The sequence below is a fragment of the Protopterus annectens genome, chromosome 7.part1 (genome assembly GCF_019279795.1).
Source record: "Protopterus annectens isolate FY-2018-M chromosome 7.part1, PAN1.0, whole genome shotgun sequence".
NCBI classification, from domain to species: domain Eukaryota; kingdom Metazoa; phylum Chordata; order Ceratodontiformes; family Protopteridae; genus Protopterus; species Protopterus annectens.
The window spans coordinates 84035942-84062909 of NC_056740.1; the positions used below are offsets into that span (position 1 = coordinate 84035942).

A 26968-nucleotide genomic window follows, 5' to 3' on the forward strand; every position below is an offset into this window, starting at 1 on the left:
TGGTGCATGTAGTACCTGTGCATTACAGCAGTGTGGCAAACTAAGTGAATTAGGAGTGTATTTGTGGGGTGGACACGTAAAGAGTGTCAATATGAGTCCATTAGAGAGTGTGGTTGTGTTGACAATGACATCCGTTCATGTGGACAGCCATGTGTGCTACACCTAATGTATGTCTACTATATCTCTGTTGCAGATGTCACACACCAACACCCATATATGTTCTTACAGCACACCAACATGTCAGCTTTGTGGCACATAAACTAACTGCATGCACTTGAAATGACAGTCAGTCAGGAGTTTGAACCCTTGTACTGGTAGGTGTGTGACAGACGATGCTTAGGTTTTAGTCTCCAAGCCCTTCTCTGATGTACTTTGCCTCTGTCTGTCCCACCCACACACTCTCTGGTGGATGTGGAGGTGTACACCTGCTCAGCAGCAGCTTGTGTATTGCAAGTGATGGTCATGTTTGGGTGATGGCCTCTGCACCTATTGCAGTCCTCCTCTAGCTGATTGCATGTGGAACAGCTGTGATGATGTTCCCATAGCAATTCGCATGAAAAACACAGTACAATATCTAGGAACATCATGTTGTTGTTTGCCCATGACAGTTGCTGTGAGTAGTACCTGGATCTGGTGTTTGGTAAACAGCATCACAGATGATATCTGGATGTTCCTCAAACAACATACACAGTGGGAAATAGCCTAAAGACAGGATGGTGATGTGCCAGACATGACTACAGCATGTAAGTGTAGCTATGCTTCATTGAGACAACTGTCTGTTTGACAAGGTGTGTGTTGTAATGGCTATTCTGCATGTTTTAAAACTGACAAGACAGTGCTCTGTTTGTGAGGGACCCCCATCTGCAGGGCCATCTGTGGACTGGTCAGTGTGTGGAACCATTTGTTTCCTGTGTTACTCACTGAACACACATCTGTGAACAGCAGGAGCATAGTGTGAGGATTGCAGCCAGTACATGTTGATAGTGATGAGTTACTACCATTGCATCCCTGACTGGACATATGTCACATGAAACAGTGGTATAAAGGGCACTGTCTGGGGTTCTCAGTGACATGCCAATAATGAGCCACTGTTCATAGCTGCAGTCACAAGTCTTCTACACGTTGTACAGTTGTCATGCAGTATATATGCATGTGTTGTCCTCTCTCTGCAAATGTATACCATTTGTTGTGCTGGGTTGATGGTCATATCTATGCATGCTGTTGTAAGTAATCCTGAATGCTGTTGACTATTACTAAGCCATATATGTGTTTAAACTGCAACACCATAGGCTGTATGGGTTTGGTGGTCCCGGCAGAACCTCCTGTCCCACTTCAGCTGGCCTTGGCACCGGGCTACAGCACATCTGGGGCACAGCCTTGGGCCTCCACCTCTGTTGGCTTTGCACCACCTTCTGGTGGTACCGCCACTGAGGATGGGGCTTGTCCCCCCTGGGAGCAGGTCCAGACAGGGACATGTCCGCTGTTGTACAGTCCCGGATGTGGTGCGTAGAGGGCTCAATAAGGGGGTTATAGGCCAGATTCACCAGCTCAAGGGCAGAGTTGCACATTTACAGGGTGAGGCTGCCCCTCCTAGACAGCCCCCAGCACTGCCACCTTTGCAGCTGTTTTGGTGCAGTGGTGGCTGCCCATGGCTGGGGACCTCCGTCCCACTGTTTTCATCTGGGGGCTCATGGGCTTGTGACTGCCAAACACCCCTCCCTGTCTAAGGTGTATCCCCCCACATGTGTCGTATACCGACCCTGTATGCTGTCTTCTCTGTCATCCTACCCTACCTATCCTCCATGAGCATACCTACTCTCCTTCCCCCACATCACACTCTCACCCTAAGGAAACAAAGGGCCAATTTGTTCCTAGAATAACATTTGCCCCATACATAGCTGTCCATTTCACACATGTCCACTGGACACATGTAACCTTTTTAATATGCATCACAACATACTCCAGTTGCCCTTACCCCTGTCTCTCAGGTGCACGATCCTAGTATGCACATGATTCCTAAATGTTCCAGGTACACGTGATGTGGATGACCCCATTGTACACACAAAACTACCAGTCCCTCTATGGTTACCACATTTACCTTTATCATTATGATGATGTCGCACACAGCACCTTGCAAGAGTACTGTTCTCACATAATGATTGGACAGGAACTGTTGTGTTAATGTAAATAATATGCACAGAGTGATGTATATGGCCAATGTACAAATGCTTGCGTGTATGACTGACACATGTCTGTCTGAGGGAGTCTTGATATTACATAGGAAAACACCACTACATAATACAGGCATTGCTGGTGTTTCCCTTTTCATTCCCTTGTAATGCTTTGTTGTCACATGGGATGTTCCTGATATATATATATATATATATATATATATATATATATATATATATGTATGTATCTATATGCTGGACATAAACACTCACACATACATCTACATGATGGAATACATTTCCTATAATGTTGAATGACTGTGCTGGATGATATGTTTGTGATAAGGTCCAATGTCTGTATATCTGCCATGGCTTAGTGGTAAATTACAATAGCTGTGTGTGCAGGGTCCTGGTTTTGAGCCTTGCAGAGGCCGTTTATTTTGTTGCTGGGCAGAACAAGGCCATTGGATACGGTGTGATTAAGGCACATTAAACCAGTTGTGAGCGGGTGTGCATGGGTTTGCATGGTGCTAAGCAATGCTAACCTCTGATTACAGTTTCTTACACTCAGTTAGCCTCTACATTGCTTTACCAGTATAATACTCACATACTGGCAGCCAAACAGGCTTACACCCACTTGCTCCTGCACTTGCAAATGCACTGCATTTGGTGTTTGCATCTGACACTCACCCCCCTGCATGGGAGTGAGGACTATGATATTACCTTGTGATGCCTATTACATCAGATTACATGCCTATAGTATCGGGAATGGCTGCCCATTAGGCAACAGCATGCCGTTCGACTGTACAGAATCCGTGGCCTTTCCAGAGTTTGATTCATATTATTGGTGTGTTCCTCTTACAATCAGCACCCATCTGGTTAATACATGGGAACTGACACTCTTCAATACAAACAAGTAATTGGGTTTTGGAACCCACATCCTTCAGCTGAGTCATGCTACTGCATGCCTAATATTCTATCATCTTTCTAAAGTTGTCAGTGGAATATGTGCTTTCTGTCCCTATCAAACCTCTCATACAACTGGGGAAATATGACACGGCATAACAACATCAGGGACACATTTAAATTATTGGTGCTATTAACCTGACACATTGACAGACTCAGAGCATATAAATTCATACACATTTTCTGAGGTAAATGATGTTTATAACTCTTAATTGTTGTCGTTATTCATTACGTGTAATTCACCACCTTTCCTTCAAATGTCACTAGTTTTAGGAGGGATTAAGTGGGACAGAGTTAGTAATTGAGTCAAAATCAGGGATGTCCCTGGAAATCGGGGACAGTTCAGAGGTATGGTCCCTATTTGTTCCCCCAATGGTTTATGTCCTGTCCAGTGGATGTGCTCTTGGGGGTTGAGAGGTATGGGCATCAGCTATGCCCATTTTGCAATATTACTTACATCCCTGGGGCAGTTGTAATATGACTGTGCCAGCCAACACCTGCATGCCTAGGCCCATAATTGCATACCCATAGTTCCCCCACCTGCCACTCCTCTACAGCACTCATCCTTACTTTGTGTGTGCAGGTGGGGTATAAACACACCACTACACACTGCCCACTCTCCCCATGTCGGGACACATGTACGTTGTGTCGACCCATGGGTTATCAGGCTTGCACAACCTACTGGTCCGTGTACATCTACAGGCTGGTTTGATAAGTCATTACCAGAACTGCCTCCGATCATTAATTTTTAGTGTCCCACAAGGGACATCGATGTCTATGTTTCAAGATTAGACGTGGCAGGTCTCTCCCATTGGTAGTATCCTGCCAGTTGTCTGGGAAGCAGTGGCGTGTTTACCTTTATTGTGTGTCTGTATGTCTCACTGGCCTAGCTGGGGGCTGGGGGGTGGGGTTGAGGCTACGTGTTACACGTTTGTTTATTGGACCCCTCACCCCCATATGCACGGCTTGTGAATATATGTTACTCATAACTGCTGTATCATATCCTAGCTATATACATGTGTATATTTACAGTCATATATATATATATCTATCTATATATATATATATATATATATATATATATCTCACAACATATGGGTCTATGGGTGTCTGCATATGTATATATTTATATGTGGGTATGTATCTGTATTCTGTCAATGTATGTATACATTTGTACTACAGAGAAGGAGAGGCTTATCTCTATGTTGCTGTGGGTAGATATACACACACATACCTCTACATATGTACTTCTACATCTGGTTATTTCGTTCCTTGCCATATAGATTACACTTTACTGCAGTGGGACTCGTAGTGGGTGTGGCTGCACGTTGGGCACACCTCTGCCCAATGAACACATTCGCTTGCATTCCTAGGGCTGTCCATATAGGCCCACATCAGCCAACACCTGCACACTTAGACCCATTAGTAGCTACCCATAGTTCCCCTACCCACACCTCCTCAACAGTACCCATCCTTACTCTGGATTCTGGTCTGTTCTGGACACACCACTACACGCTGCCCACTCTCCACTTCACGGGACCCATTTCATACAATTGTCTCGGCCCCTGGGTCATCAGGTTTTCCCACCCTTGTATTCCAAGTCTGTATACACTCCCAGCCAGAATGGTCAGTCTATCACCTTCTTTTGGTCTTGGCAATTTTTGGGGTGTCCGAAAGGGATGCTCCAGTATGTGTTCCAAGTTTAGAATTCACGGGTGAACTGTGTACCCCCCCAGTTGTATCCTGCCTGTGGTGGAGTAACTGATTTAGTAGCAAGGAGGGATAGGCAAGCCTGTTGTTGGTGGGAGTGTTAATGATGCTCCCTAATAGGAAGCATGGTCCCTGGATGGGTGTTACCTCCAGATGTGGTTGGTAAGTTGGAGGTTGAGTAAAGTTAAATGAGTACGGCGTGTAAAAGAACCCTCCAGATGGGAGCAGAGAAGGTTGAGTTCCCCCTCAATGCCCTTAAGATCCACAGCCTGCTCCAGCAGTTGCAGAATAAGTTGAGTGGGTATGAGACTAGCTGGTAGACCAAGCATGGACATGGGGCACTGGGAGCTGGGCCAGTAAAATTGAAGCGCAAAGGCGGTGGACAAAAAAATAAAAAGACTGTCTTTGCCTGAAACAACCTACATTTGATTGTATTTGCATATACTAAACTGCATTAGTATCTCCCAAAATATGCATATGTGTGTGCGGATATGCATGTGTATATATATGTATTTCTATTTAAATATACAACTCATATTGCTGAAGGCAAAAAATCTGATTATACTTTTGCAATTGTGGATTCTTGTGATATGCAATGATTATGTATCATAAGGAATGTATTGCTATTAATGGGCATGTATGTTATTCAACTCAGAATTTTCTCCACCTAGTGTGTTCATTTATTTCAATAATATGAGACCTTATATCCATTTATTCCCTTAATGTATCCTACACTATACCCTTCTTCAATTCATATTTATCTACGTACATGTATTTCACAAGGGTGGTCTTCTGGTGCAGCAGTTATTGCTGCCTCACACAGCTTGATTTTCGGACTTGGTTCTTGGCTGAGGTGTCTTCTGCGTAGAGTCAGCATGGCTACTCTCTGCCGTATTGGTGCTTGCTGCATGTCCTGCTTCCTTGCACATCCCGAGGATGTGACAAACAGAATTGAAATTTTGTCAAATTGATCACAGGTGTGCATGGCTGTATGAAACTGAGTATTCATGCTGCAAACGTTTGGCGCCCCCTTCAGGAAAATGCTTCTACCTTATATTCAGTTAACAGAGGAAAAGGCCCTGGCTTCACTCCAAAACTAAAATGGACTAAATAGGCAATAAAGGAATGAATGAGCAAGAATGACACATTTCATAAATAATTCTATCCTGGGAAATAAAGTTTAGACCATCTTGCATCCATTTAAATAATATCATTGTCTGCTAACACCTTCATTATCTACCCATAGCATTTCTTCACGCATTAAGTTGTGGATTTGATATATTGTTTCTAATAAGCATGATACTATCAAATTTAATTCTAATGACTACCACCTGTTTTTTTTTTTTTTTTTTTTTTTTTTTTTGCTGTTTCAAAGCTACAGTAGAGTTGTTAGTATAACAGGTCATGAAAAAGTATTTTCTTCAGCTGTATATTTTCAGTTAAATTGCATATCACAATGCTGAATGAACCTAATTAGAAAATTCAAGCTGTACATTAGTTTTCAGAATTTTTGTCAGATATCAACCCAGTTCTGCGGCTCAATAATTTATACTGAAAGAATTATGAAATAAGTCTCTTACTCAGCTTGGACACAATCCCATCAGCATTCATTATTCATCAATTATAAACTACATTGCATAAATGTGAAATCACAGTTATTTTATGTCACACAGCTGCAGTTCTAGTGCTCATATGGGAGAGTGATCACACTGCCATTTACCCACATGTTAAACAGAGTTTCTGAAATCTTTTTAGTGAAGATATTCTTATTAAGTCTTTGCCATATACTCACCTGAATCAGGTGTATCTGTGAGTTGTATTAAATGATGATCTCATAGTGTAAAACTGAAGAGAATCTTTAATGAAAGTGTTGAGAAAAGACTGCTGCATTTTCTCTCACAAATGGCAGATATGTACCAGATCACAAGGTTTATTCCTACATACATTTTAAATTAAATATGTTTTATGAAAAAGCATATGTTTACACACACACACACACACACACACACACATATATATATATATATATATATATATATATATATATATATATACACACATATAATATTATATTTATCTATCTATAGGTTCATAGGTTCATAGGTTGGTACTAGGCTATTGGCCCTAGGACCTACACAAGCCTAGCCATAACAATTCTCTGGATATTTCTTCCCACAATATTTACTTCCCTGGACCCCTGTCTAGCAGGGCGACTGACGTGATCCCTGGGGTGAATTTCCTATCACTCATCCAATTGTCAAGGTTCCTTTTGAAGAGGGTCAAGGAGGTGCTCTGTTTGACATGTATGGGCAGTCTATTCCAGACTATGGGGAGTCTCTGGGTCAGGAACCTATCCCTCCAGCATGTTTTGCTCATAGTGATGACAAGGTTTAGATTCCTGGAGCGTGTGGCTCTGAGGGATTGGGATTTCTTTAAGTGGAGTATGTCCAACAGCTCAGGGTTTGATATGGCCTTGTATGTTAAGCAGGGATCACCTCTGAGTAGACAATATGCCACAGAGTATAGCTGGAGTTTTTTTAGATGTTCAGCATTGGGCATCTGCTTTAGGCCTGTGATTCTTTTAGTGAGGTATTTCTGCGGCCTTTCCAGCTGTTTCAGATGTCGTGTGAGGTACATACCAAACGGGACATTGTACTCTATAATGGGTCTAATGAGGGATGAGTACAGTGGGACAATGACCTCCTTCTTTCTGGATGAAAAGCCCTTAGTGATGAGGTGTGCCACACAGAAGGATTTCCTGACTGTTGTGGCGATGTGGTTATCAAAGGTGAGACCACTGTCCAAATGTGTCCCTAAGTCTCTCATCACACTTTCAGTGTTTAGTGTACTACCACCTATGTGGTAATTCATGGGTACATTTTTTTTTCCCAAAGGGGATAAATGTTCATTTCTTGGCATTAAGCATGGGCCCATGGCTCTGGCACCAAGCATCTGTTTCTGTAAGGCCCTTTTGTAGAATATCCACATTATTTGGGGATTCAATAATGGCTCCCAGTTTGCAGTCATCTGCAAACTTTGTTAGCCAGAGTACCTTAGTGTTGGCCTTTACTTCAGAGAAATTGATGCCAAACAAGAGCAGTCCCAGGACTGAACCCTGAGGTACTCCACTTGTCTGGAGCTGAATTTGGAGTCGGCTACTTTTACAGTGTGGGTTCTGTCAGTAAGCCAGTTGGCAACTCATCGAGCGATGTAGGGATTTATGCCCAGCTTAGTAAGTTTATCTATGATTCCAGAGTGGAGGATGGTGTCAAAGGCCTTGGCAAGGTCCAGATAGGCTGTGTGGACTGCCTTACCCTCGTCCACATCTCTGGAGACTGATTTGAAGAAGTCAATCAGGTTCAGGAGACAAGATTGGCCCTTCACCAACCCAAACTGGGTGGGGTCCACTGTTTTATGGTTGCCAATGTCTTTGTCTTAGACTCCAACAAAACCAAACTAATCCTATTCATCAATCAAAATAACACTGACCTTAATATTATCTCCTTAAACAACACAAAAATTGAAAACATCACCAATACAAAATTACTAGAAGTTATCAATGATAAGTTAAAATTTGATTGACACATTAGCACTGCAGCCAAAAAGACACACTACAAACTAGGCTCTCTTTAGAGAACAAAACACCTGCTAAATTAGCATAGTAAAAATTGCTGCTTCCTCCCACCTATATGCCTCAACAGTATTCACAAATCTCAACTATTCCACCAAACACAAACTAGAAAACAATTACAACAAAAATAACAAATTTGCATGTAGCTTCCCAAACCCCTACTGTCACTGCTCAGCACTCATTACCCTCAACTGGCTTAAATTTCCTCAACAAATCACACTCTCCCAGCTTTTCAAATGCACAAAATACTTTACCATCCACTTAACGAATCCTCTCTGTTAAATCTCATCAAATGGCATATATCTTATAGAGCACTAAGATCCTCAGAATTAAACTACCTTTTGCTAATAACTTTAATAATAATTACAGTGACTCGCTGTTCTTTGTCATCATTTCTAAGGCATAGAACAAACGTCCAAACCACATCAGATTTTTAAACAATCTGCAACAATTCAAATCTGCCATAAAATATCACCTGTCAACTAATAAACTATGCAATTGTATCACACCTACAGTATGCAGTCCTAACTCTGTCCACTATGGATACTGTATAAGTGCATTACCGTAGCATTTTTGATTATATTCACATTATCTTGAAAATGTGTATTTCTTTAATCTGATATGTTTTTTTTAATCTTGTTTATTGCCCATTTACTTTAAAATACTTTGTTAAATAATGTTTGTTGACAGTTATTTTCAATTGTCAAAAAATGTGATTTATTCTCGTTTTAGAACTTTCTTCCTGGGCCTCAGCTGAGAATAGATATTTCAGTACCCAGTTTGACAATCCTGTTAAACACAAATGAAAAAAACTAATTGACTAAATAAATAAATAAATAAATAAATTATAAATAAAAATGAACAACAAAATTATCAAAGGGGGTATAGCTTCTCTGGAAAACTGAACATGTACTGTTAGTGGAAATAACTAAATCTATCTTTCTGTCTATATATGGTTAGAGGTAAGATGGCATTTTTGGTCATCTTATTTAAAAATTCTGCAACTAACATGTTTATTGCTATGTCTGTCAGCAAGTTTATCCTGGATTTGCTCCCATGCAGTCACCCCATCAGGCAACGAGCACCCTTCAGCACTCATTGTTTCTGTAGCAGGTCCATGTTGTACAGGGTCAGGTTGCTAGCCCGAGGTCCAACCCTCTTCAGAGGGTGCACCACACACTCGCTCACACCTAGGGCCAATTTAGAGTGCCCAAACCACCTACTGCATGTCTTTGGAACATGGGATGAAACCAGAGTCCCTGGACGAAACATACACAAATGCAGGGAGGACATGCTGACTCCACATAGAAGGCACCTCAGTCAAGAATCAAAACAGAGAACTTCTTGCTGTGAGGCAACAGCACTAACCCCTACATCACTGTGTTGTCCATCAGCAAGTTTTTTTCATCAGGGAAAACAAATCTTAAGGTTATTCAGACTTAAGTTCAGAAAATTATTAAAATGCAGTGTATTAGAATTTTGACTTGCTAAATAAACAGTTCACTTGGCAATTGTTTAAGATGTCATTAAATTATGTACAGATTCCTGATAGTATTCAGTTATATTTAACCATATTTTATACATCAATAAATTTAAAGAGACTGTGTTTTCCTGAAAGTTATTTAGAAGTATATTCATGATATTATGTCCTGGCTATTTAAACAATTAATAATAAACAGTAAGTATATATTTCAAAATGGCAAACTAGTAGCAGCATCTATGTATTTTGTATTTTTGTAACAATCCAATATAACAATGTGCTAAAAATTACTTGGAGTGAAGCGTGTACCTTATTTGATAATAAAAACAAGAAAATCATTCTTTTTAGTCATTCATCTCAAAAGATGTTCTTTATTTGTAGCTGGCTGTATGAAACAAACAAGCCTAAAGGGTGACATAATATGCTGGAGATCAAAGAATTATGTTGTCAGCTTGAACTAGGCACAAGCTTTGTTTCTAGGATGAAGGATGTTACAAATATAAAATCTGTTTTAAAATGAAATCAGCTAGATTGTGACTGAGTAGGTGGCAAAGAATCATCGATTCTTCTTTAACATGTAATGTGATTTTTTTTTCTGTATATGGTTAATGTTTTCAGAGTGTTCTTATTATTCCTGAGGACAAAAGCATAAAATTATTATGTGGCTGTGTGGTTCCTGTTGTTTGGTGCATTTCCTTTAACTTATTTCATGTTTTACACATCCAAACAGGACAAGTATATTCTTTGGATCATATCATTAACTCCTCTGAATAGTATACCTTTAATTTAAACAGACTGTCTTTGTTCAAAAGTGGATAAAGGGAGGAAGGAATAAAAAAGTAAACAGGATCATCTTATGGGAGTAATGAGTCACAACTGTGGAAAGGGGAATGTATGAATATAGGAACATGGAATGGGGCTAACAAGCTGGAAGATTAGAGAGCAGGACACTTGGAGGCGAAGAGTATGAAAAAGTTGTAAGGTGGAAATGGGTTCCAGACCGCAGGAGTAATTTTTTTTTAAATGATCTTCACTGCAGCTGAGGGTGGAAGGAGCCCTTTGAGGTAATGTAGTGTTTGTATTACTTGAGCAAAAGGAGCCAGTTTAATGTACATGGACAGTATGGTTGTGACAGGTAATGAAAAGTCAAAATTGAGAATTTTATGTAGGGTACACTGTGGTTGGCAGAAGAGTACAATGTTAAATATTTTGATTCAATGAAATGGCAGATTAACTGCTGCTAATAATTCACACAATGTTAATAAGTGTATTTGCCATTTACATGTGATCTTTGAGGCTAAGAGCTACTGATGGGTTTCCTTCTGTATTCCTTAGTTTGACTTTTTTCTTTTATTTTAATGTATATACATCATGTATATTATTGTTTCAAATCCAACCACTCTGAATCATTGTATGAAATCGCTCACTGTCTCAAAAGATGTTTTTGATGAGTATTGGTTATATGCACTTAAGTGTTTCTGGAGGTTTTCTTTCATAAACTCAAATAAACACAATGACATTCTAGTTGGGTTTTCCTGTTCAGCAAATGCAAGCTGTTTGATAGATATACAGACAGACAGACAGATAGAAGATAAAACCATTCAAATAATTTTCTCACAGTTTTGGTATCTGTTTGTATGTATGCATTTCCCACAATATGTTTATAGGCATAATTACTTAGGCATGAGTATGTTTTTCTGCTAACTAGTTAGAAATGTTTATTTTTTAATATCTCTAAAACAGTGCTCAGCAGAATGTGACAGCGGTGTTCAGCAACGTGAAGTCATCTGTGTTAAAAAGAATGGTGATGATTTTATAGTTTTGGATCCTACTGAATGTTCCTTTTTGGAGAAACCTCCCAAGCATCAGTCCTGCCATCTGAAGCCCTGTGGTTCTAAATGGCTGTACACAGAATGGAGCACGGTATGTCAGTGCTTTTTAATGTTAAAGGAGAACTCTACCTAAATGTCAAGTTTTTCTGCTCAAAAACTAATTTCCTTTCAGTGTAATCTAACATTAAATAAACACATCGCATACAGAAAAAGCATCATTTAATAATTATTTCATTTGTTTTATGTCTGTACTTATTTTGGTTTGCCTTTCATTCCAAAACTTGTCTTATCTGTTACATCATGAAGGTTACTAAGAGTGGCAGAGAAATTAGGTTAGATCACTTATTCCAACTACAGAACCATTAAGTAAACATTGGCATTTAAATGAGTTCTATTAGTCATGGATTAGAAGTATCACACCTCTGATAAATAGGGTAGTTTGGAATTTGAACAAAAGCAAAGCTTTCAAAGAATTTTCTGCTACACGTGAACAAGAAAACTCACACTTGCTTTATTTTTTCTTCTTATTATAAATCAGTTGTTTTCCTCATAATCAAACTCTTGACTACCACAAAGAAAGAAAACATTTTCATCTTACTCTTGTTATTTTCTGTCAATATTTGATTTTTCATTTTTTCTTTATTGTATTTTCTGTAAAAGTGCATGCTTCTACAGGCGTATTGTTCCTACATTTTTGTATTGCATACTGAGTTTTATTGAGTTAAGTCAGTGAGCTGGGGAAGATAATTTAACATGAAAGACTTCAATTCTAGCTACACTATTAACAACTGTGAATGCAACATAAAACATCTCAGCCAAAGTAACATCTTGCAATCACAACGATCAGATTTCTCACATTTGAAAACTGAACTACAGTTGTTACTTTGAAAAGAACAGTAAAATAGTGACAATGGAAAAAACTGAGAAAAGGCAACCAAAAACTAATAATTCGAAATTTCCCCGTTGTACAGGAACCAATAAAGGCTGTCCCACAATCTTTGAAAAGAACAATTAAGCCAATAAAATTTCCAAGCCTGTTATTCAAACATTCCTTAAAATGGTATATCAGAGATGGCCATTAATGAAAATGAAAGGAAGCAAAGTAATTAAAAATGCAGGTTGATGCTGACAGTCAAAGGTAGGCAGCTCCGGTACTATTATAAGCTAATTAGAGAGAAACACAGTAAATCATCGTGTCATCATAGACATTTCGCTGTCCATGTAAAATGACCTCAGGAAGGCAAAGGCACTGACCGTAAAACAAAATAATGCCACCCATGGCAGCCCCGTGTTCAAGGTATTTTTTTGTATAATAAAACAGAAAATAACAATAACCACTTTGTTTGAAACAAACATATTAGTAATACAGAAAAGCTCAGAATACACTGAAAAACATGTCTTTTGCCTCAGTTTTTTGTTGCTATTCTTCTTTAATTGTTTCATAATGTAGAGAAGTACACACTTCACTGAAATAAAGATCAGATTCCTCCTGAACTCCTCATTATTTTCTTAGCAAGTCTATTTTGGTAGTATTTGCCTAACCCCTGTAAAAATTTGACCTGGTGTTGATTCCTATTAAAATTATATGACAGCATTTTAAACTCTGCAAGTAATCTCTTATGTTTAATTACTCAGCATCATGGAGGGATGTAGCAAAAATCCATCCTTTTGACTTGAAATAAACACGTCTCTAAAGTCGTAATAAATTTTCTCAGTTCACTTTCTTTTTATGTTTCTTTTTACATGTGGCACTGTATTTATTATTATTTTTTTTAATTTATACTTTCTTGATGGGGTTAGTCTCAGTAGGCTAATGGCCCTTTCTAGGGGAGACCCTCGGTAGTATTTATACTAATAGAGGATGTTTGGCCAGGGCACCACAGAACTTCCCCCATTCTTTTTGATAGGTGCTGAGACACCTTTTATATTTACCTGAGCCACCACCAAACTTGGCTTAGTGTCTCATCCAAAGGACCCCACATTAAAGAGTGCAGCACTCCCTTATGCTGCACTGCATTATCACAACAGAGTTTTCTAGTGGCATTTTTGTCACTTGCTCAAAAGCACTAGCACTGAAGAGCCATACTGTCTGCAAGACATTTTAACAAGTTATTTTTTTTAAATAAAACATGTATTATTTATAGGTAGGGTAAACTGAAATGCCAGTCAAGTCACTGTCTTCAGTTGACCATTTTTTGTGTATAAATATATGCATTATATATATATATATATATATATATATATATATATATATATATATATATATATACAGTTTACTATCAAATAGTCAACATTCAAAATAAATTCCTACCTTAAATATTGACGTACATGTTTGAAACAAAATGTTGAAAAGGTCAGAATATACTTCCTTAAGTGATTCGACCTTTCCTGAAATCTGTAAACTGCAGTCAGACACTGCACATCACGTGATGTAACTATTATGCAGGGGGGCAAGTCCCCTGTGCCTCCCCATGTGGGAGCTACACCCCGACTGCACCCCCTGAATATTACATAATCCAACTCCGAGATGGCACTACAGTGGGGAAAAGGGCAAATTTCCTGCTCCTTGCTGTACCTCAATGTCTTTTCTTAAGGTCAGCTACATATGTGCGAAAGCACAGTGCATTTGCTGAACCAGTACTCTTAGAAACACAGATTCAGCCAACCAAATTTCAACATCCCGTGGTTGTCAAATCCTTACTCACAATTTTGATGGTAAACCATATATATATATATGTATATATATATATATATATATATATATATATATATATAAAATATATTTCCATGTATGTGTGTGTGTGTGTGTGTGTATACATGTGCGTGCATGTGAGTGGGCATGTATAAATGTGTGTATGTTTACATGTGCATATGTGCGTGCGTGAATGTGTGTGTGTACACATGTGCATGTGTTTTTGTATGTGTCTACATTTGAGGTGTGTGCGTGTGTGTGTGCGTGTGTGTCTGTGTGTGTGTGTGCCCATGTGTGTGTATATACTCGTGTGTATCTGTGTGTGTGTCTGTGTATCTGTGCAAGTGTGTGTGTGTATGTGTGTGTTCAAGTGTGCATATATGTATGTGTATCGATACGTATAGGTGTGTGTGTGGGGGGCATTTCTACACCACTGAAGACCTCTGTATTAACAGTATTTTGCTCTTTCCCAAGGTGCTGCAACCTTGAAGTTAACTATGTTTATCAGGGGAGTACATCTACTGCAGACCCCAAGCTCACAGGCATAAAAGGATGTAGAACTTTGCTTCTTTCTCTCAGAAAGCAATGAATTAGTGAAACTAATGCTACTTATTGAACACTGACCAATAGTACTTTTGTTGCAAGGATCTCATTGATTACTTTACATCAGTTAGGATCTTCCTATACAGAACAGTTTTCTTGACTTATAAGTCATGCTTACTGCAGTGATAATTATTATGTTTTTATTTTCCTCTCTGATGTTTTTAATATCTCCTGTAGTATGCCTAATAACATCACCTTGTTTTTCCTCTAGTCATTCACACACAGCCACTGTGTGTTTTAACTGTTGTTCTCTTGCTATCATCACTATACTGGTGTACAGATCACTTCGAGCTGGTCAGGAAACACACTCCCCAGGATTTATAAAGCTTGCGCCAGGTGCAGGCATAGCGTCAGCATTCCAACACCAAATATAGCCGCCGAAGGCACGAGCTGCTCCCACGTGCACTACCTGCATACACTATGCCCCCACAGCTCCCGGGCCCTGTATGCTAATTACCCCATGTGCAGCAGCGTAGCATGCAAATGAAGGTATGTAGTGATCCGGGAAGTGGTACAGGCATAGTGTAAGCATACAGAAATGTAAACCGTAAAAAACAGTTTACATTTTGCAAACATAAAATTGGAGCCATGACAGCCAACCAAACACATGTATTATATTGTTAATATATGCCAATGGCTAAATATATAGCCATTGGCATAAAAAATGTACAAAATATAAAATTAACATTTAATACTTATACTCAATCTATCGTGACGTGGAAGCGCAGGGCAGTGGCACACAAAGGGGATCGCAAGGAAAATAGAAAAATATAGAATAAAACCGCAATGTAACACATATCATGATTTCCCCATAATAGTCAATGGCAGGCATGCTACACCACACTATGGCACAAAGGTTGCTAAGTGGCTGCGACAGTGTTATGCGTGGTAGCTAGGAATTAGTAGGCAATGCCATGCAAATGAGAGGAGTAATAGTGAATCACAGATTCCCCGCTGGTGTAAGGATGAACCTCACAGTGTAGCGTTATAACACCGAGGTGTGCCCTTGAGATAAAGATGACATCAACAGATGGGTGTGTTACCTTTGCAGTAAGCACATTGGAGCATTGCTAAACCAGTTTGCCCATAGCTAAGCAAAGCTGCAGGATAGGAGTGTGTTAAACTGGCCATAGCTTTGCTTTGCTGCGAGTACACAAGGTAATTGAGTATGCATGTGAACGGAGATGAAAACGCACTTAAACCCGGTAAACGGGTTTGCATGGCGTGCACTGGAGCTGAATCAGAAAGAATATAGGAAAGAAATAAGGAAATGCTGCAGCAGGGAAATTGGAGTACAAATGACTAATTAACATCTAGGAGCCTACAGTGGGCCATTGACAACAGCTAACAAGGCTGCAAGCAGCTACCTGCAGAACAGGAAAGGGGAGGGGCTGTACTGCAAAGAAAACAGTAAAGTGTCAAAGCATAACAAAGCCGATTTGCAGTATATCAGCTACAAGACACATTTTGCCATGACTGGGTAGGGAAAGTACAAAACAAGAAAGATGGCAGGTGGATGCATGCCTGAGAATGGGAGGGGATCCAGGTTTAAAAGTGAATTAAAGGGCAACAGATTAATCAAGACAGGCAAGCATAACTGCACAGTAAAGGCCCCACACTTACAGTACTCATTGTAAAACCCATAATTAAGATACTCTGCAGCTGGAATAACTCATACACACCCAATGACATCAGCAGCATCCATAGCACAATAGTATAAAGTATAAGTGTGAAAGCACCTTGCACATACTTGTGTATTCCCATACACTCTGCACCAGTGGTGTATACAGACAGGGAACTTTTAGTATGTACATGTTAGGGGCTGCCATAGCTTTGATCCACCAGCATTTGTTGGAGACTGAATTGGAGTGGAGGATGATGCACATGACCACCTCTGTCACCAGAGGAGGAGGAGAGTGTTCAGACCCAGGGTAACCTACCAGTGGCTACGTGATCTGGAGATAGTAGAGCATTACAGGGTGGACAGGGACACCCTACAGCAACTTGTGGAGCTGTGCTGGCCACGCCTCAGAGCCAGAACAAGCAAAATGGAACCCATCCCAGTGGATATGAAGATATGTGTAAGCCTGAGAATACTAGCTACAGGTACTTTTCAAAGACCAACTGTGGATATCATGGGGATCTCACAGGCATCAGCATCCAGGGTACTACACCAGTTCCTAGACGCCATGTTAACACATGCCAATGAGCACATATACTTCCGCCGAACGCAGAAGGAGTTGGCCAGCAATATGTGTCTCTTCCACCATGTGGCAGAATACCCGGAGGTACTGGGTGCAGTAGACTGCACGCACATGCACATCAAGTCACCGACCAGTGAGCAGGGTAGGCGCTACATAAACCACAAGGGATACCCCTCCATCAACTGCCAGGTCATGTGGAATGCCCAGGTCATTATCATGGATGTGTGTGCTGGCATCCCTGGAAGCTATCACGACTCCCACATCTGGCATGCCTCACAGCTGTATCAGGTATTTGCCAAAGGGGACATTCCAAATGGCCACCTGGTGGGGGATGCTGGCTATGCACTGGAACCGTGGATGATGATTCCCATCAGAAATGTACACACACCCATGCAGGAAAGTGATAATGTGGCACACGCACAAACCAGAATCATCATAGAGTGTGTGTTTGGGATGCTGAAATCACGGTTCTGTTGCTTGGACATATGTGGTGGAGCCTTGCAGTACTCTCCAGGCACGTGTGCTCACATCTTCATAGTATGTGCCATGCTACACAATATGATCCTGTGGAAACAGCTGCAGCAGGGACAGAATAGTGAAGCCCCTCACAGCCCACCACCATTGCCAAGGGCCCCACAGGCACAGAGGTACTCAGACTGCAAACACCCTGAGCCAGCCCCAGTAGGCAGACGGAGAAATGCCCAGTATGCCCATGCCTTGGCAAGGAGGGAACCTATAGCACACACACTGACAGTGTAGACACCAAGGGGCTGACACATTTCTCCACCTGCACACACAGTAAAAATGGATGGCACACACACAAGACTACCTGTAAATTGCCATGTATAGGCAGTCTACTGTGTGCATCCAACATAGGCAGCTCTCAACTATTGCACACACGACTGCCATTGGCACAAGGTAAGTCAACACCTGAACAGTAAATTAAGCTGTCAGCATGTGCTGATACTCTGTGTATAGGTTCATAGGTTCATAGGTAGGTACTTGGCCAACTGCCAGAGGCCATTCATAAGCCTAGCCAAAATGTGTCAGCTTTTGCCACCCCATTGATTCATTAACTGTCCCTCTGTGGAGCAGAGCCAATGGTGGGATCCCTGGGGTGTATCTACTCTTCCCCATCCACTCTTCAAGGTTTCTCTTGAAGAGTGTTAGTGAGGGGCTCTGTATAATGTAATTAGGGATGTTGTTCCAAAGTATGGGGAGTTTCTGTGACAGTAATCTGTCCCTCCAGCATCTTCCAGTTATTGTTGTAGCAAGGTTCAGCTCACTACAGTGTGTGGCTCACTGTGACATGGATTCCCATAGGTGGAGCACATCCATTAAGCCTGAGTTCGACATGGCTGTGTTGGCCAGCAGAGATCATCTCTGAGTAAACGAGATGCCAGTGAGTAAAGCAGGAGATTATTCAGTCTGGCTGCATAGGGCATATATTTGAGACCAGTAATCCTCTTGGCGAGGTACATTCGTGGAACTTCCAGCTGTTGGAAATGTCTTCTGAGGTACATCCCAAATGGGTTATTATACCCTATGATGGGACTGATGAGTGATGAGTAAAGGGGCACTATAACCCCAGTATGTCTATATGGGAACCCTTTAGTAATCAGATGGCCTACATAGAAGGATGTCCTATCAACTTTGGAGATATTATTGTCAAAGGAGAGAGCACTATCTACCTTAGTCCCCAGATACCCTATTACCTCATCTGTATTAAAGTTGCTGCCACTTATGTGTTAATATGTGGGTGCTTAGTGTTCCACAATGGAATGACCATGCAGTTAGTGGCACTTAGCTGGAGGCCATGACTTTGACACCCTGTGTCGGTCTCTGTGAGGCCCCTTGAGGGATGTCTGTGTCAGCTGGACTGTCAATTATGGCTCCCAGTTCGCAATCATTGCCAAACATGGTCTGCTGTAGTCCACCTGTGTTTGCCTGTACCTTTGAGAAGTATATGCCAAACAGTAGGGCTCCCAGGACTGAGTCCTGTGGGACACCAGTCATGACTGGTTAAGAGTTGGACCTGGAGACCGTTAGTCGTACCATGTGGGTTCTGTGTGTAAGCCCGTTGGCAACCCAACCTGTGATGTCTGGGTGTATGTACAGGCTGGTGTGATTATAAATAATACCTGAGTGGGGCATGGTGTCAAAAGCCTTGGCAAGGTCCGGGTAGTAAGTGTGAATCACCTCTCCCCTCATCTAATGTCTTGGTGACTGTATGTAAGATGTCAAACAGGTTCAGTAGGCATGAACTGCACTCAACCAAGCTGACCTGGGTTGGGTCACATGTTCAGAAGTTACCAATGTCTTTGTTAATGAGTGCATTGAGGATGCACTCCATACCATTGCAGACCAGGCTAGTCAGGCTTATGGGGTGGTAGTTACCATAGTCAGTTGTGATTCCACCTTGGTGGAGTGGAATAACCATTGCCACATGTCATTTGTATGGGCATGTAGCCTATGGAGAGGCTGAGGTTGAAAAGCTTAATTAGGTGGGGGGTCAGGTTGTCTTGTAGTGTTTGCAAGATGCAATCTGGGACACCATATGCCTCCACTGACACTGTGTTCTGCTGTTAGAGAGGGCCATTTCCACCTGTGTGTCTCTGATGTCTGGGATACTGTACCTTTCAGGTATTGTTGTGAGCACTTTAGGGGGAGAAGTATGCACTGAATATATCTGCAAGGATGTTGGCGATATCAGTAGGGTCAGCATATTTTGTGCTATATTTCACTGACACAGTGCAAATCTGTGCGTCACCACTTAGATCTTTGACATAGCCACAGAAGGCTTTGTGGTTATCTTTCGAATCCTTGCCTATTTTCCTGTTGATGTTAGCCTTTGGATGATTTCTTGAGGAACCTACATATCTTACTAATACTGGTCACAGATGTCTGGCCTTTGTGGGATTTGCTGTTTGTCTGGAACACTGTCCTACTTCTGTTGTATAGCCTGTTTATTGCAGGGGTCCACCAGACTGGTGTCCTTGTCTAGGAGGAGTGAGTCTTGGTTTACCAGCGATGGCACGATCCAACATCCTTGAAGGTGCTTATAGATTGCATTTGTATCTTGAGCAGTGTTTCCCCTTAGCGTGGGGGCTGCGAAACCCCCACCCCTGTCTCTAGTAGTGTGAGTTTAGCTGTAGGAAAGGTATACACTGTGGTTTCCGTGGGTGGGGAAGATGGTTGGGTGTGGAGACAGTGAATAGTTCATGGTCAGATCTAACCAGTGACCAGTTTACCTCTGCTGTGGTGTACCTGTCGCCCATGTTGGTGATTATTTCTAGTATGTTTCCACCCCTCATTAGGGAGTTTACCACCTGATACAGGGCATATGAGGTGATAAATTCCAGGAAGTGCTGGGCCTGGAAGTGAGTACTTGAGTAAGTTTTCCAGTTAATGGTAGGGTAGTTGACATCGACCAATGCCAGGGTGTGCGGTAGGACTGTCATGTTCTCCACTGTCTCCAGGTAGGTGGAGTGGGGGTCCTGGGTCATGGAGGGTGATCTGTAGCAGGCCACAGTTTACATTGCAGTTGTGTCTGACATTAGCTGCACATGGATGATCTCAGAAGTATCATGCTACCCCACTAACCTGGAGGTATAGGTATCCCTGATGAATATGGATACACCCCCTCCATGTCTCTGTCAGTCCATGTTCTGTGGCCGAAATGTGTGGTATGGGTTGTAGTCTGGTAGTGCTGGTGTGCTCTCAGGAGCCTTAAAACAGGTCTCAGTTACTGCACAGATGTTGACGTTGTCCATACTGAGGAGTGCTGTGACACATGATCCCAGTGGTGTATATTCTGTTACCCATTCACACAAGGTTTCCCTTGAAGTGTGTCAGTGAGAGGCTATGCCTAATGTAGTTAGGAATGTAATTTACTGTCTCTCATTTCATTTGTTATATGTTTTTATTTCAAGAGTAAGTGAAGCTCAGTGGGTTTGGGTGCCTCCGCCCTTTGCTTTGCCTAGCTTACACATAGAAATTATATAAATAGGAAATAGGTGGAAGCAATGTTAATGTCAATAGTGTAACGTTTACAACATGTGCATAGTGTCTATGCATTCGAGGTTCAAATTCCAATAAAGTCAGGGATGTTTATCATGTTAAAAAGTATACCTTAACCACAGCTTGCATATATAGGTAGTATTCGTCTGTATAATAAACATTCGAAACATCCATATAGACCCATGTACGCTGGAGAGTAAAGTCAACAGAGAATGTAATGTTATGTAAGCACATAGTGAGATGTTAGTTCACTGAAATGTGTATATCCTGAGTAGTTAGTGGATGTGTCCATGTTTGCGCACACAGGTTATACGTTACAAAGGTTGTTTAACTGTGTTTAACCACTGCTTTAATGTCACACAAACACTTTTAAACATGCTTACAACTGCTTAAATGAGCCTTATTCTGGAGTAAAAAACATTTTTAAAGCATTGCAGGTGTTGAACCCTGGACCATGCACACTATAGTCATGGGACTTGCCACTAAGCCATCTGAGGTGTATACATGTTTCATGGTATTTAGACTACACCTTATACCATATGAATTCCACAGTAATGACCACAAATGGGACAGTAACTTTGTGTACATGTGTACAGTACATTGTAATGTACTGTAGTTTGCGAACCAACATATACAAGTCTACATATGTATAACTGTTACACATTAATACAAAATATATCATGGCAGTGATGTCTGCACATAGATATAAATATAAAGATATATATATCTATATATATATACATATATATATATATATATATATATATATATCTATGCAGTTACATCAAAAGCCATATATATATATATATATATATATATATATATATATATATATATATATATATATATATAAGCATCTATGAACACACTTTATGACACAGAAGCAATCCAAAGGAATTGAACTGTACACAAAACACATGCAGCTCTGGTATTATAACTATTAATATTAACCTAATTCACCATAGAAGGGATGGTTGTTGTGTATGTGAAGATTGGGGTGGGAAAGAAATGATGGGTGATGAAATCATGCATCAAGGAGAGCCTGGGTCAGATGTTCAATAAGTGAACTGGAGGGGTATACATGGAGTATGGGGACAATATAAAAAGGACACAAAACAAGAATCTTTCACATCCATAATACACCCTGTCACAAAACAAGAACCTTTCACATCCATAATACACCCTGTCATGTCACATTGCAACACCTAATTCCACAAACATATGAACATTAACATGTATCAGACATATGTACAACAACTGACTGTCACATTTGTTTTCAGTAGTGAGGAATGTCTGTAGTAAAGTGTATATTCTAAACACCATAACATTTGTACATGTCTCAGATGCCTTAGTGGTAAAGTCAATGACTGTGGTGTTCATGGTCCAGGGTTCAAGACATGCAAGGGCTGTTAAGTTATCTTGAGGGCCAGAATAAGGGCTGTTGGATGTAGGTGGATTAAAGCATTTTTAAGCAGTTGTAAGCGGGTTTGCATGGGTTTGCGCGATGGTAAGCAGCACTTAAACAAGGTTAAATGGAGAAGCACTTCAAGGTTTAACGTTTGCTTAATGTCGCACAGGCCACAGGTAAACCTGCTTACAACCGCTTAACTGTGCATGATTCACACTTTCCCTACCGGTGCCTACTCTGAGAGGTAAAATAATAAAACCTTCCAGGATTAGAACCAGTAACAATGTACTCTATCCTCAGAGTAACCTACCACTAAGCTACCAGAGATGTACCTATGCCAGTTGTGTATGCAGACAGGTTAAAACACAAAAGGGAGGAATGCGTGGAAATAGGACAAACCACCATGTACCCAATGAAAGGTCTATGCTCATATAAATATATATATATATATATATATATATATATATATATATATATATATATATATACAGAGAGAGAGAGAGAGAGATACATAGAGACATGTTGATATATAGATAGGTTAAAAACATCTACACATCTATGGAGGTACAGATAAATGTATGCAAAAATATATATTATATATTATATTTATATACATATATACACACACACACATGCATATATATATATATGTATGTATATATATATATATATATATATATATATATATATATATATATATATATATATATATATATATATATATATATATATATATATATATATATATATATATATATATATACATATACACAACCCAGCCACTGGAGATGCACAAGCCAGTGCATTTCTTTGTGCCGGTCCCAAGCCCGGATAAATGGGGAGGGTTGCGTCAGGAAGGGCATCCGGCATAAAACTTGGCCAAATCATTCATGCGGACACCAGTAAATATTTTCATACCGGATCGGTCGAGGCCCGGGTTAACAACGACCACCACCAGTACTGTTAGCCAACAGGGTGCTGGTGGAAATTGGGCTACTGTTGGCCGAAGGAGGAGAGGAGAGAGAAGGCATGGCCGAAGGCAGGAAGAGATGAGAAAGGCTAGGACTGTGGTAGTGAGGGTTGGAAATTTGAATGTTGTCAGTATGACTGGTATAGGGAGAGAACTAGCCGATATGATGGCCAGAAGGAAGGTTGGTATATTGTGTGTGCAAGAGACCAGATGGAAGTGGAGTAAGGCTAGATGTATCGGAGGTGGTTTCAAATTTTTTATCATGGTGTGGATGGGAGGAGAAATGGCATAGGAGTTATCCTGAAGGAACAGTATGCTAAGAGTGTTTTGGAAGTGAAAAGAGTGTCAGATAGAGTGATGTTTATGAAGCTGGAAATTGATGGTGTAGTGATGAATGTTGTTAGTGCATATGCTCCACAAGCTGGGTGTGCGATGGACGAGAAAGAAAAATTTTGGAGTGAGTTGGATGAAGTGGTGATGACTGTACCAAAGGGTGAGAGAGTGGTGATTGGATCAGATTTCAATGGGCATGTTGGTGAAGGGAACAGAGGGGATGAGGAAGTGATGGGAAGGTATGGTGTTAAACAAAGGAATACAGAAGGTCAGATGGTAGTAGATTTTGCGAAAAGGATGGACATGGCTGTGGTGAATATGTATTTTAACAAGAGGGAGGAGCATAGGGTGACATACAAGAGTGGAGGAAGATACACACAGGTCGATTATATCTTATGTAGGAGGACCAGTGTCAAGGAGATTGGAGACTATAAATTGGTGACTGGGAAAAGTGTAGTTAGGCAGCATAGGATGGTGGTTTGTAAGATGACATTGGTGATCAAGAAGAGGAGGAGGATTGTGAGGGCAGCACCAATGATCAAATGGTGAAAACTGAAAAAGGGTAATTGTGAGGTGGAGTTCATGGAAGAGTTAAGACAGGCACTGGGTGGCAGTGAAGAGTTATCAAATAGCAGGGTAACTACAGAAGAGCTAGTAAGGGAGACGGCTAGAAAGATTCTTGGTATGACATCTGGACAGAGGAAGGACAAGAAGGAGACACGGTGGTGGAATGAGGAAGTACAAGAGAGTATACAGAGAAAGAGGTTGGCAAAGAAGAAGTGGAATTGTCAGAGAGATAAAGAAAGTAGACAGGAGTATAAGGAGATGAGGTGCATGGCAAAGTGAGAGGTGGTGAAGGCTAAGGATAAGGCATATGAAGAGTTGTATGAAAGGTTTGACACTAAAGAGGGAGAAAAAGTCCTGTACCGATTGGCTAGACAGAGGGACCGAGCTAGGAAAGGTGTGCAGCAGGTAAAGGTGATAAAGGATAATGAGGGAAACATACTTACAAGCGAGGATAGTGTGTTGAGCAGATGGAAAGAGTACTTTGAAGGGTTGATGAATGAAGAGAATGAGAGGGAGAGAAGGTTGGATGTGTGGGGATAGTGAATCATGAAGTGCAATGGATTAGCAAGGAGGAAGTAAGGATGGCTATGAAGAGGATGAAGAATGGAAAGTCTGTTGGTCCAGATGACATACCTGTGGAAGCATGGAGGTGTTTAGGTGAAATGGCAGTGGAGTTTTTAACCAGATTGTTTAATGAAATTTTGGAAAGTGAGAGGATGCCTGAGGAATGGAGAAAAAGTGTTTTGGTACTGATTTTTAAGATTAAGGGTGATGTGCACAGCTGTAGTAACTACAGAGGGATTAAATCGATCAGTCACAGCATGAAGTTATGGGAAAGAGTAGTGGAAGCTAGGTTAAGAAGGGACGTCATGATTAGTAATCAGCAGTATGGTTTCATGCCGGGAAGGAGCACTACAGATGCGATGTTTGCTCTTAGAGTGTTGATGGAGAAGTACAGAGAGGGTCAGAAGAAGTTGCATTGTGTTTTTGTAGACTTAGAGAAAGCATATGACAGGGTGCCTAGAGTGGAGTTGTGGTATTGTATGAGGAAGTCGCGAGTGTCAGAGAAGTATGTAAGAGTGGTACAGGATATGTACGAGGGTAGTGTGACTGCGGTGAGGTCCGCGGTGGGAGTGAGGGATGCGTTTAAGGTGGAGGTGGGATTACATCAAGGATCAGCTCTGAGCCCTTTCTTATTTGCAGTGGTGATGGACAGGTTGACAGATGAGATCAGACAGGAGTCCTCGTGGACTATGATGTTTGCAGATGACATTGTGATCTGTAGTGAGAGTAGGGAACAGATGGAGGAGACCCTGGAGAGATGGAGATATGCTCTAGAGAGAAGAGGAATGAAGGTCAGCAGGACTAAGACAGAATGTATGTGTGTGAATGAGAGGGAGGATAGAGGAATGGTGAGGATGCAAGGAGTACAGGTGGCGAAGATGGATGAGTTTAAATACTTGGGATCAATAGTTCAGAGTAATGGTGAGTGTGGAAGAGAGGTGAAGAAGAGAGTACAGGCAGGATGAAGTGGGTTTAGAAGAGTGTCAGGAGTGATTTGTGACAGATAAGTACCAGTAAGAGTGAAAGTGAAGGTCTACAAGAAGGTAGTGAGACCAGCTATGTTATTTGGGTTGGAGACAGTGGCAATGACAAAAAGGCAGGAGTTAGAGCTGGATTTGGCAGAGTTAAAGATGTTAAGATTTGCACTGGGTATAATGAGTGTAGACAGGACAGTGATGTCTGCACATAGATATAAATATAAAGATATATATATCTATATATATATACATACATATATATATATATATATATATATATATATATATATATATATATATATGCAGTTACATCAAAAAACATATATATATATATATATATATATATATATATATATATATATAAGCATCTATGAACACACTTTGTGACACAGAAGCAATCCAAAGGAATTGAACTGTACACAAAACACATGCAGCTCTGGTATTATAACTATTAATATTAACCTAATTCACCATAGAAGGGATGGTTGTTGTGTATGTGAAGATTGGGGTGGGAGAGAAATGATGGGTGATGAAATCATGCATCAAGGAGAGCCTGGGTCAGATGTTCAATAAGTGAACTGGAGGGGTATACATGGAGTATGGGGACAATATAAAAAGGACACAAAACAAGAATCTTTCACATCCATAATACACCCTGTCACAAAACAAGAACCTTTCACATCCATAATACACCCTGTCATGTCACATTGCAACACCTAATTCCACAAACATATGAACATTAACATGTATCAGACATATGTACAACAACTGACTGTCACATTTGTTTTCAGTAGTGAGGAATGTCTGTAGTAAAGTGTATATTCTAAACACCATAAAATT

The 26968-nt window shown here is 40.7% G+C and overlaps 1 protein-coding gene across 1 annotated transcript in view; it reads left to right on the forward strand.

The window, feature by feature from the left end:
• Window positions 1-26968, forward strand: part of THSD4 (thrombospondin type 1 domain containing 4) — a 1382388-nt gene that overhangs the window by 1259115 nt on the left and 96305 nt on the right. Inside the window, exon 10 of the mRNA XM_044078569.1 lies at window positions 11702-11881. Within this exon, the coding sequence (XP_043934504.1) occupies window positions 11702-11881 (180 nt within the window). The remainder of the gene's footprint in view (window positions 1-11701; window positions 11882-26968) is intronic.